This window comes from Megalobrama amblycephala, linkage group LG13, assembly GCF_018812025.1.
Source record: "Megalobrama amblycephala isolate DHTTF-2021 linkage group LG13, ASM1881202v1, whole genome shotgun sequence".
NCBI classification, from domain to species: domain Eukaryota; kingdom Metazoa; phylum Chordata; class Actinopteri; order Cypriniformes; family Xenocyprididae; genus Megalobrama; species Megalobrama amblycephala.
The window spans coordinates 12,326,747-12,338,140 of NC_063056.1; the positions used below are offsets into that span (position 1 = coordinate 12,326,747).

At 37.9% G+C, this 11,394-nt stretch overlaps 1 protein-coding gene across 1 annotated transcript in view; it reads left to right on the forward strand.

Annotated features, from left to right (window-relative positions):
• The window catches only part of trim71 (tripartite motif containing 71, E3 ubiquitin protein ligase), a 40,284-nt gene extending 32,500 nt beyond the window's left edge, over positions 1-7,784 (forward strand). Inside the window, exons 3-4 of the mRNA XM_048154007.1 lie at positions 1,489-1,623; positions 1,763-7,784. Of these exons, the coding sequence (XP_048009964.1) occupies positions 1,489-1,623; positions 1,763-3,214 (1,587 nt within the window). The 3' untranslated portion in view covers positions 3,215-7,784. The remainder of the gene's footprint in view (positions 1-1,488; positions 1,624-1,762) is intronic.
• The last annotated feature ends 3,610 nt before the right edge of the window (positions 7,785-11,394 follow it).

Genomic DNA, 11,394 nt, shown 5'->3' on the forward strand with positions numbered 1-11,394 from the left:
TGAAAAACTGGTAATATGAAAGCTGTCTTGACCATAAGTCACTGCTTTTGTGTTAGCTCGCAAAACGTTTTGCATTCCCCCGAGAAACTTACCGTTCGCTCTCAAAACCTTTTGAGCTCTTTGCGTTCCTTTGCAAAAACTTTTGCGTTCACTCGCAAAGTTCCTCGGGTAATGCAAAACATTTGCGAGAGAGTGCAAAAGGGGGCTCCGTACATTTGTGATGTAATATGAACACACATTCACCAGGGTTTGATGGAATAAAGTGAGTGCGAAACAAGAGCAACGCTACGGTGGGCACTGGGAACAGTCGAACTCGGATTGCAGCAAATGTCCAGTGGGAAAGCCCCTTAGATTAAAGCGGAATCCCTGAAAGCTCAATCAGATTCAGACGTAAATTAAGATTGATATGTTAGTTGGTGGGCAGTTTAGATGTTAGCTGACATGCATAGGTAGGACTGTGCGCAGATCGCTGTTAAAGCAGATGTTTGAGGTCATTGTACCCAAGATGGACCTTTTATCCCTCTTTTGTGTGAAATCACAAAGGGAGCCTTCATTCTTTCTTGGAGCCTTTCAAATTAATACATTTTAGCTGTTTTGGTTGGTGGAGGAGAGTTTGTAATTTAATTTACTTTTATTTATTTATTAGTTTGATTTGGACCTTTTTGCAGTCATTTTATATCTTTTTTTTAAGTAGATATTTTAGGTGGTAAATAAATGCAGAATAAAGAAATGACTTTAAATCTTTGCACTAGAAGTGAAATGATTTCAGCTGTCAAGATCCAAATTCAAATTTTGCAGTTTGTAAACCATGACAACCTAAAAAACACAAACTTCTGAAATGCCATTCAAACATGAAGGATGAATTCATTCACTGATTTACACCAGAGATTCTCAAATCTGGCCCTCAAGATTCACTTTCCTGTAGAGTTTTGCTCCAACCCTAATCAAACACACCTAAACAAGCTAATCAAGGTATTCAGGCTTATTAGAAAGGTACAGGCTGCTGAGTCAAGGTTGGAGCTAAACTCTGCAGGAAAGTCTACATCGAGAGTTGCAAACCCCTGATTTAGGCATTGAGGTTCATCATTGTCCAGCTTAGCTCTTTCTTCATAGCTTCTAAGCCTCTGTGTGCTTTGTCAAAGACTGGTGAAGATAGATAGACATTCTAAAGACGTAACCAACTAACAGTTAATTACCTGAAAAAATGTAATGAATCCACAAATCATCAAAGTTTTGGTCTCTCTTGCTACTGTTTAAATTATTGCAGATTATTGCCCTTCCGGTAAAGTTAGTCTATAGCCCTGGCGCCATATATAATATAATATATATATATATATATATATATATATATATATATATATATATATAAGATAAGATTTTTCTTTATGACCATTTCAAATAGCCTAAAATGAAATGACTCCTTCAGTGAATTGCAATGTCCTTACAAAGGTACATGCATCTAAGCACTTTCTTTGAATTTTCTTTCAGCTGAGCATCGAGAAAGCCCAAGCCATTGCTGAACAGGTGGAGCTGAAGGCTAAGGTTGTGCAGTCAGAAGTGAAAACGATTACTCTACGTCATAAGAAAGCTCTGGAGGAACGAGAATGTGAGCTTCTCTGGAAGGTGAATGAACATTAAATTCATGGAGTATAACAACTACCTTTTAAAAAATCTGTCTTCATATTTAAGTATAAAATATAGTCATGGCTCTGCTTTGAAATACTTTTTGAAGCATCATCAACCAATTTTGTTTCCTGCACAGGTGGAGAAGATCCGCCAGGTGAAGGCAAAATCACTTTACCTGCAGGTTGAGAAACTACACCAGAATCTCACCAAACTGGATAGTACTATCGCCACAGTGACGCAGGTTTTAGAAGAAGGCCGTAGCATAGACGTCCTACTAGCACGCGAGCACATGTTAAATCAGCTACAGGAGCTTAAATCCCTCCGCTGCTTCCTACAGCCCCAAGAAGACGATCGCATCATGTTTACCCCTCCAGACCAGGCTCTTCTGATTGCCATCAAGTCCATGGGCCTCATCAGCAGTGGAGCCTTCGCCACAGCTTCCAAAGCTCACGGTGAAGGCCTCAAAAGAGCACTGCAAGGAAAGCCAGCTTCCTTTACTGTTGTAGGGTATGATCATGATGGTGAACCTCGGTTGTCCGGTGGTGACAGCGTCTCAGTTGTGCTTATGAGTCCGGATGGTAATCTGTCCAGTGCAGATGTTTCTGATCACCAAGATGGAACGTACACAGTCAGTTATCTGCCCAAGAGCGAGGGTGACCATTTGCTCTCTGTGCTTATATGCAATCAGCACATTGAGGGAAGTCCCTTCAAAGTGATGGTCAAGTCCGGTCGAAGTTACGGTGGTGTTGGCTTGCCCATCGCAACCTTTGGAGGAGAGGGTGATGGGGATGGGCAACTGTGTCGGCCTTGGGGCATTTGCGTGGATAAGGAGGGCTATGTGGTGGTCGCTGACCGAAGCAACAACCGTGTGCAGATCTTCAAGCCTTGTGGCACGTTCCACCACAAGTTTGGCACTTTGGGCTCACGACCGGGCCAGTTTGACCGCCCAGCTGGGGTTGCCTGTGACAGCCAGAGAAGAATCATTGTGGCAGATAAGGACAATCACCGCATCCAGATCTTTACATTCGATGGCCAGTTTCTTCTGAAATTTGGCGAGAAGGGAACCAAAAATGGGCAGTTCAACTACCCATGGGATGTTGCCGTCAACTCTGAGGGAAAGATCCTGGTTTCGGATACACGCAACCACCGCGTGCAACTCTTTGGGCCTGACGGGACTTTCCTTAACAAATACGGATTCGAAGGTGCCCTCTGGAAACATTTTGACTCGCCTCGCGGTGTGGCCTTCAATCAGGAAGGCCACCTCGTCGTGACCGACTTCAACAATCATCGGTTGCTTGTCATCAGGCCCGACTGCCAGTCAGCTCGCTTCCTTGGGTCAGAGGGAACCGGAAATGGCCAGTTCTTGCGCCCGCAAGGTGTAGCCGTGGACCAGGAGGATCGTATTATCGTGGCTGACTCCCGCAACCATCGCATTCAGGTGTTTGAACCCAACGGCAACTTTTTATGCAAGTTTGGGACTCAAGGAAGTGGCTTTGGCCAAATGGATCGCCCCTCTGGTATAGCGGTTACCCCAGATGGAATGATTGTGGCCGTGGACTTTGGAAACAACCGAATCCTCGTGTTCTGACCTTTTATCCTTTGAAATACAAAACTTGTAGCTGTGGACAAATGGAAAAGGAGATTTTGCACATCTATCATGAGCAAATGCAGCTTGATCTTAGCGAGGTGACTACAGTTGTGGATAGTTTTGTACGATCTCAGTGATCGTGTAACACCAAATGCTTGCCGTTACAGCACAGTTTTGACTGCTGCAAGTTGAGAGTGTTTTGCTCTTGGTATGCGTCTTCAAATCTTGTTTCGTTTTTTTTTTTTCTTCTTTTTTTCTCAGGGAATTACTTGCATTCTTGAAATATTTTCTCTCTGCATCCCACCTACCTCATCTAGCTTATGTATGAATGTACTCACGTTTGTGCAGAGACGTAGTCCGTGAAGTTTTATAAAGAAATGTCTACCTCAGTGTTTTTTTTTTTTTTTTGTTTGTTTTCGTAAAATGTGAGGACAAAAAACAGAAAAAACAAAAAAACAAAATGAAGCAATGTTTGGATATTTGCACAGTTCGCACAATTTTTTTTTCCCTGATTGTTACTGTGCAAAGAACGCAAGTTATATCCCTGAATGTTTCTCATAGCGATGGACAAAAACAGAGCTGCATGTTTTGGCAGAAACATTAGGATAGCATTTTGATATATCTACTGCTATGTTTTCTTTGCTTGAATTTTCGTGTACATTTTAAATCATCTTTATCTCGTACCTCATCTAAACCTCTTACCTCATTTACCGAATTATACCTCTGGGTCCATGAGCCTCATTACACATTTACCTCACATTACGGTCTTTTCCATTTGAAAATTATGCAAGCAGTTACCAAAAAATTAATGTTGTATAACTAATGAAAGAGACTGCTAAACTTAGCAAATTATCTGAATTTAGTAATTTAATAGGATCATGATGTAATCAGGAGTTTGCAACAAGAGAAATGCAGCTGCAGAAGAACAAATCCCATGATTATTTTAAATGTGTTATGATTAAAAAAAAGAGTGAAATGGAGGATGTTCTTCAAAGAAGATCTTCAGATCTATTTTATTTTTGGGGTGGGAAAAAAATTAAAAAAATGCAGACACTAAATGGAATATCTAAGTGTAAAAATGGCCCAGCCCTTATCTTTTTGTTGCTATAGTTTTTTGTCTTTTCATATGAATGATTTAGGATTTCAGACTTGGGAAACTTTTTATAGTGTTTTTTTCAATGTTTGATGTATTGTGAGACCAAGTTTGTAAGAGTCTCATTACAGACAGCTGCATTAGATCACAAGTTGTTTTTTGTTGTTCTATTGATTAGAGCATGGCCTACAGTGCTTCCTGTGCCAGTTTAAAGAAAGATCTCCAGGAAGACCATTCACTCTGTCAGTGTAACATCATTTGAAAACTGAAAACACTTAGAATCAATTGAACCCAGTTTGAAATTGGATAGTTTGTGCCTGTCTTTAAAGTGTTGTTTGCTTCTGTGTTCAATTGATTAAGAGGAAGCAAAGTATATTGGGATAAAGAAAAAAATAATAATATATAAATATTTAGCACTGGTATACAGCTGAACAAAAGCACATGGCTCTCCCATTATAGTCTGCCTAAACTTCTTATGGAAGTTTATTTATGATGACAGGAAAGTATATCTCGCCATTGTTGTCATACCTCAAAGTTATCACAAGTTGTTATATGAAGTTTGCAAAGAGGCAATGAGAATCATTAACCACTAAATTCAGAGTTTTTCATTGTGGCCCTTGTTAATTTGTACGTTCCTGTTCTTGCAAGCATCATGTGCGTGTGTGTTGGATATTTCGAAGTGGGTGAACGTGTGCTGGACCGTACATACATTGCAGGCCCACTTACAGAACCAACCCTTTATAACTTTTGAGGAAAATTTGCATTATGCTTTCCGTTTTAAACTTGAGGTATCATTTAATATCAGAAATTGTGGGAGAGCTGGATGACCTATTGGAAAGCGGTCACAATGTTTTGCCCCAGTGTTTTCCTGTAGGCTGCCGTTATCTTGTGTCCTGTCATAAGTGTTAACGTGCTTGCATGTAGTTACCTGTGCCTTTCGTGATGCTAGATAAATCGAAATTGAATGTCTTTGCCAAAGGGTGACTATAGGAAATAGGCATGTGCCAAAAATGATTCTGAAGGTCACCATTGCATCGAGCGTTTGTTTTTCATTTATAAAGTGAGTCTCTCTTTAGTGTTCTTTTTATGTATATTACCTCATTATAAACATAATATTGACTTCAAATTGTGGATCATCAGGCATATTTATGTTGCAATTTAAAGCGAGATGTGAATTATATGATAATGTTGCTTTTTACATATGGTAAGAGTGGAAAGTAGTCAGATTCACGAAAATTGATAGACATCTGCACATTAGACCATAACAGAAGAATAAAAGGACCAGCGTGGTTAACGGAAGCCCATTCGATGGATGTAAGAAGCTTATGCAATAAAGAAAAAGATTTGCTGCTTCCACCAACACACATCTTCCCTGTCTTACAGTATTAATATCACATTTGATCTGATTAGAATTTAGCTGCAAAGTTTTCACGCTGAATCCCTGCTCTCTTTAAGAGGGAACTTTAAATGTATATTTTTTTGCATGCTGTAAAGGTCCTTGAAGACAGGTGGATGTAAAACATGGATGTTGGAAAACGAGGGGAGGGAGGTAGAAAACGGACACTTTTATAATGTACCGGGGGAAAAAAAAAAGCGAATATCATTTGTTAGGTTGTGGTGAGTGGTTGACTATATGATTGTACTATTTCTAGATAGCTTTACAGAGTAAGGTACCTCATTGGGCTCCATTCAGATGCCTTACCACAGCTTCTTAGCTTTAGCTTTTGGAATCAAATCAGAACTGGAAAACTGCCAAAGACCTTGTTCAAATGAAACCTCAGTGTGTGGATGTATTTATAAATCGATTTTTCACGTTTGCCCAAAGATTAATATGTTTGGCATTGACCATTCTTGTATTTCAGCACGCTGTCGATATCTTAACATAGAGGCAAAACGCTCGCTGAACACGTCCCTGGACGTTGGCTTTTGTGTGTAACACGAGTTTTTGAGCAGGTGCCCTACAGGACCAAAGATGGAAAAATGTTTGAATCCAGCTCCCACAGTTCCCGATGAGAACTGATTTCCAACTGTGTGGTGGTAGCGTTAGAATTGGCGAAGGAATCGGGCAGCCATTTTGTGGGTTGTGATGATTGAAGCGAGATCAGTAAGCCACTATTTAAAACCCCTTTAGCAGTGATTAGGACACTATTAAAAGTGTAAGTTATACTTTGAGAGAGACGATTCACTTTTTAGGACTGATACTGTATGCCATCTACATACTTTCTGCCTCAATGGACATGAAAGTCGCTGTTATCAAACTCAGTCTGTGTCTTTGAATTTCAGATCATTGCAGTTTTTCTTTCTTTTTTTTTCTTTCTTTTTTTGGACCTCTGGTCTCTAATTGTACGGGTTTTGTCACCATTTCTGGTGTATTCCAACTTATGACTTCTTCCTTACTGGGGAAAAACAGAAAATGTAAGTTCAGAATTGTGTGGTCATAGACCCTTTTATGATTGTATTATCTTATGAAAAAAAAAAGATGTGTATACACACATTAAAACAACTCAGGTAGCTTTGTAGAGATTTGAGATTTGATTAAAATTCAATATTTGTTTCCTACAGTTTGATAGTGAATCTTTGTTAGTACCTCATGAGCTTTTTGTGTTGTTTTGATGGTAAAAATGCTGTTGTTGAATTCCATGGGATCCTTTTCAACCATGTCACAGATAAGTCAATGAGAGGGTGAACAACTCATAACCTAATACCAGCATGTCTCAATTTTGTGTTCTTCACACAATACTATCTTGATTTTTATAACTTTAAACTCCATGTAACTAAAGGAATCATTTACCTCTTTAACTGATGGAAGGATATGCTATGATTAAATGGATTTGCATTCAAAGGCTGCTACAAAATTCATTGCCTTGAGATAAGAAATGCCTTAAAGCTTGAAAATAAGTTTTCAAGAACTTTGAGGACAACAGTCTGTCTCAGAATTAGAAATGTAGTGAAGATGGACATTTAGACCCTGTGTCCCTGGCACTGAAATTTGATATGTACATCAATGCTTTCTAAAGCTCTAAAGTCACAGTGCTTTTAAGAGGCTTGGCTGTGAGACAGGCTAAGCAAAGAGGTGTGGGGAGATTCTGCCCAAAGATCTCACCTGGAATCAGTTTTGCCTTTTAAAATATAACGATTGGGGTAGAATCAAAGTAGCAAATGCTGATTCCAGGTCAGTTGTCCTCGGGTGGATGATATTGGCTTAGGTGCCCTTTAAGAGGCCCACCACTCTCTCCATATCTTTGTTTCATAACTCAACATCCCACTATCTGTCACCCTCTCAACCAAAGCTACATAAGAGTCATTTATTACTCTGAATAAGGCTGATGAGACTATATGAAATATTTGGTGGTCTGCAGTCTTGTTCTTTTGTCTTTGTGGACTTTAAACATTTCCTATGCAGTTTTTTTTTTTTTTTTTTTTTTTTAAATGTTTGGTTGTTTACAATTAAATAAAGTTATACCTCTTTGGATCCTGTATATGTGGTGAGTGTTTTTACTATTTTATTAAAGTATATTGAACATTAATCTAATGTATGTAAAGCCTACTTTATCATATCTAAATTATCATGATTTTTTTTTTAATAAAGAAAACAAAAGAATAACTTATTGTATCGCATTGCATTGCCTACAATAAAAACTACAGAGCTTTGAACATAAAACTAGGAATTTAAATATCATCTTACTTGGACATTTTATTGGGTGATATAGGCCCGGTTCCACAAACAGGGCTTAGCCTAAGTTAGGATTGGGCTTTTTTTCAATTAGAATATTTAAGTATATTTTATAAACATATACTAGAAAAAAAAAAAAAAAAAAAACATTACTGGTGTGCATCTTGAGACAAAATGTGGCAGTATAAGTTGCTTTCAGTTAAAACAGCTCAATCATGCATTTTAGTCTAGGACTAGCTTAAGCCTTGTCTGTGAAACCGGGCAATAGAGTAACAATGATATATGCAATTAATTATATATAATTTTTTTTTTTTTTTTTTTTTTTTTTTGGCAATGTCAATTTAGTTTATAAAACATTTTTTTCAACAATGTAAACAATATGAAAATTAAATTGGCATAATATAAATTCTCAACATAATGTAACAGCAGTCTTGTTTCCAATCCAGCTGTTGTATGCATAAATTCAAAATATGCATAAAAACATCTGCATGGAAACACTGCAAATTCATAGGTGGATGTGGAAAAGCTAACGTATGGCTAAAAACAAAATGTGACTAAGGTAAATGTAAACAGAAACCAGCAACAGGTATGTCCAGAAACACCCTCTCATAAACATCTGGTTGAATCAGACCCTCACTCTTGGCATATTCTGCTAGTATAATATGACAAAAACATGTTTAAATACAATTCATTTTTTTGACAGGAACTTTCATTAATAAGCCTTTATCTGACCGAGTTCTGCTGTGCTCTAAATCACTCACAAATCTTAGGATCATTCGATAATCTCCATTCAGTTTTCACACAATATTAGTTGTTTTCATGCCTTTTGCACAACATTGCACCATTTCATGCCTTTCATCTTCAGAAAGATCTTTTCTCCTCCCCATATTGAATGAGAATTGTGACTTGCTTAATAATGTGGAACAACCTCTAAGTAAGGTTTCCATAGACCTGGCAAATTATTTTGTCTGAGATTGATACCAGTTATTTAAAAAGACATGGATACATAAACATTTTCTTAGAAAAACTAAAATCAGAACGTTTATTGTACCGAAATCTTACTGATATGTCACTTGCATAATAATTTGGAACGTGGTGTATTTTAAGCAAAAATATGTTGCTGGGCACATAATTATGCTGCCTTCACATGCTATTGGAAAAATAATAAATATGAGTTTCCTAGTAAAAAAAAAAGAAAAAAAAAAGTCATGATTGCCCTTTCAGGTCATGTTTACCACTGGGAAGTTTCTTTGAATTTAACATTCCAGCCCAGTTTAGCCCCATCTTATTATTTACCCCCGGAATGGTTCCATCTGCCAGACAACAAACATTTTCCTGCAGGCTCAAGCTGACCTTCTGGGCTACGCCCCGCCCCATTCTAACCTTTGACCTGTTGGTATGCAGGGACGCCCTTTTCTCAAACAGCATTGGTGGCCTTAAGAGGCATTTGTTAAGTAATTTAGACAAAACAAAGACTCCTTGTGATAGTACTCTTTAAACAAGATGACAAATATCTCACAGAGTGATTTAAGGTGCAGTTACCATAACCTTGTCTTTAAATGCTATCAGACAAAAGGTCATTTTCCAGTCTCTTTCATTAAGGTAAAGAAATGAAAGCTCTGATATGGGCTCAAATACCTCCCCTCTAGTCGTCAAATGTCCGTATACAGCATCCTGAGGTTGCTTGCATCAATCACGAGCTAGAGGGGTGTTCCTTTGCTGTCAGTGAAATGCTCCCCCGTCATTCAGAACAAAGAAAGCTTCTCGGATTACGCACATTTCTAGACTACATCGAAAAAGGTTTATTTGCATTTGTCACTAAATCTACAATAACAGTGTATCTACAGGAATAGAATCAGACTTTTTTTTTTTTGCTTTGTTCCAAAACACCCATGTTTAGCTTTTGGCCAAAAAGAGATTCTCAAGTGCACATTACTATCCCATAAGGTCTTGGGAGAGTATTCTTAAATGGCGGGGATACGTCGCAACTGACACCGTAGGTCACAGCTCATTAACACAGAATGCGACATTTGGGTGTGTCTGATAAGGGAGACATCCAAAATGTGCAATGGTGGGGGATCCCCAGGACAGGTTTGAGAAGCGTTGGTTTCCTCAATGGGACACACTTAATCAATGTGTGATTGTGGTGCTTCATTTTCAAACATTTTACACACTACATATAATCTCTGCAGTCCCTGCCCCAATAAAATGTGCCAAACTTTACAATTTACAAACAAATTATATGTAACATTAATTATTTTAACTTGCACTGAAAAGTTTTCATAGACCTTATGCAAAATCGGGGCATGTGTACATGATGAATGACGAAATATGCTTAACCTCAAAGATCGCTCCGAAGCGGATTTAGTGTGCGTTAAGTGTACTGTACTGGGCTTTAGCATTTTTCAGAACTGGGACAGTTACTACAGGCCCATTATGTCCAGATTGTACTCATACTACATGCATACCTAATTTTGAGAATGTACTTTATTAATGGTCACCAAGTAAGCACTTCATCAAATGTAGTACCTACATACTATGGAGTTGAATCAACGGTTTAAGGAGACATACAAAATGTGCAGTGTTAAGGCTCTCATTCTCACAGAAAAATTGGAAAACAAACAGATATCATTTTGATCAAAATCTGGCCAAATTTTGGTGGTTTGAAACAGTTCACCAATGTGACCTTTTCTGTTAGCTTGTAACACAAATCAGCAAGATCTTTATAACAGTATAGCAGACTAGGAGAAGTTTTTTCTCAAAGTTTTTTCTTAAAGATTTTCTCAGAGCCCTGACTACATTTGCATTCCAAGTTACGACAGCAACCCTTGACTGAGCTGCCAGATAACATGCGATTTCATCATTGTTTCCCGCGGTTAGGTCCGGAAAGCAGTTTTCGAGTACGGTAAATAAATTGCTGAAGCGGTACTTTTTTTCTAATTACAAGTTGTTTTTCTCATTTCATGTGTCACAATAATGATCAATCTACAGGTTATTTAGTGCTGTAACAATAATTAATTTTTTTGACAGGAACTTTCATTAATAATCCTTTATTTGACTGAGTTCTGCTGTGCTCTAAATCACTCACAAATCTTATAATTCGATTATCTCCATTCAGTTTTCACACAATATTAGTTGTTTTCATGCCTTTTGCACAACATTGCACCATTTCATGCTTTTCATCTTCAAAAAGATCTTTCCTACTCCCCATATTGAATGAGAACTGTGACTTGCTTTATAATGTGGAACAACTTCTAAGTAGGGTTTCCATAGACCTGGAAAATTATTTTGTCTAAAAAGACATGGATACATAAACAACATTTTCTTAGAAAAACTAAAACCTGAATGTTTATTCTACTGAAATCACTTGCATAATCATGTCACTTGCATAATAATTTGGAACGCGGTGTATAA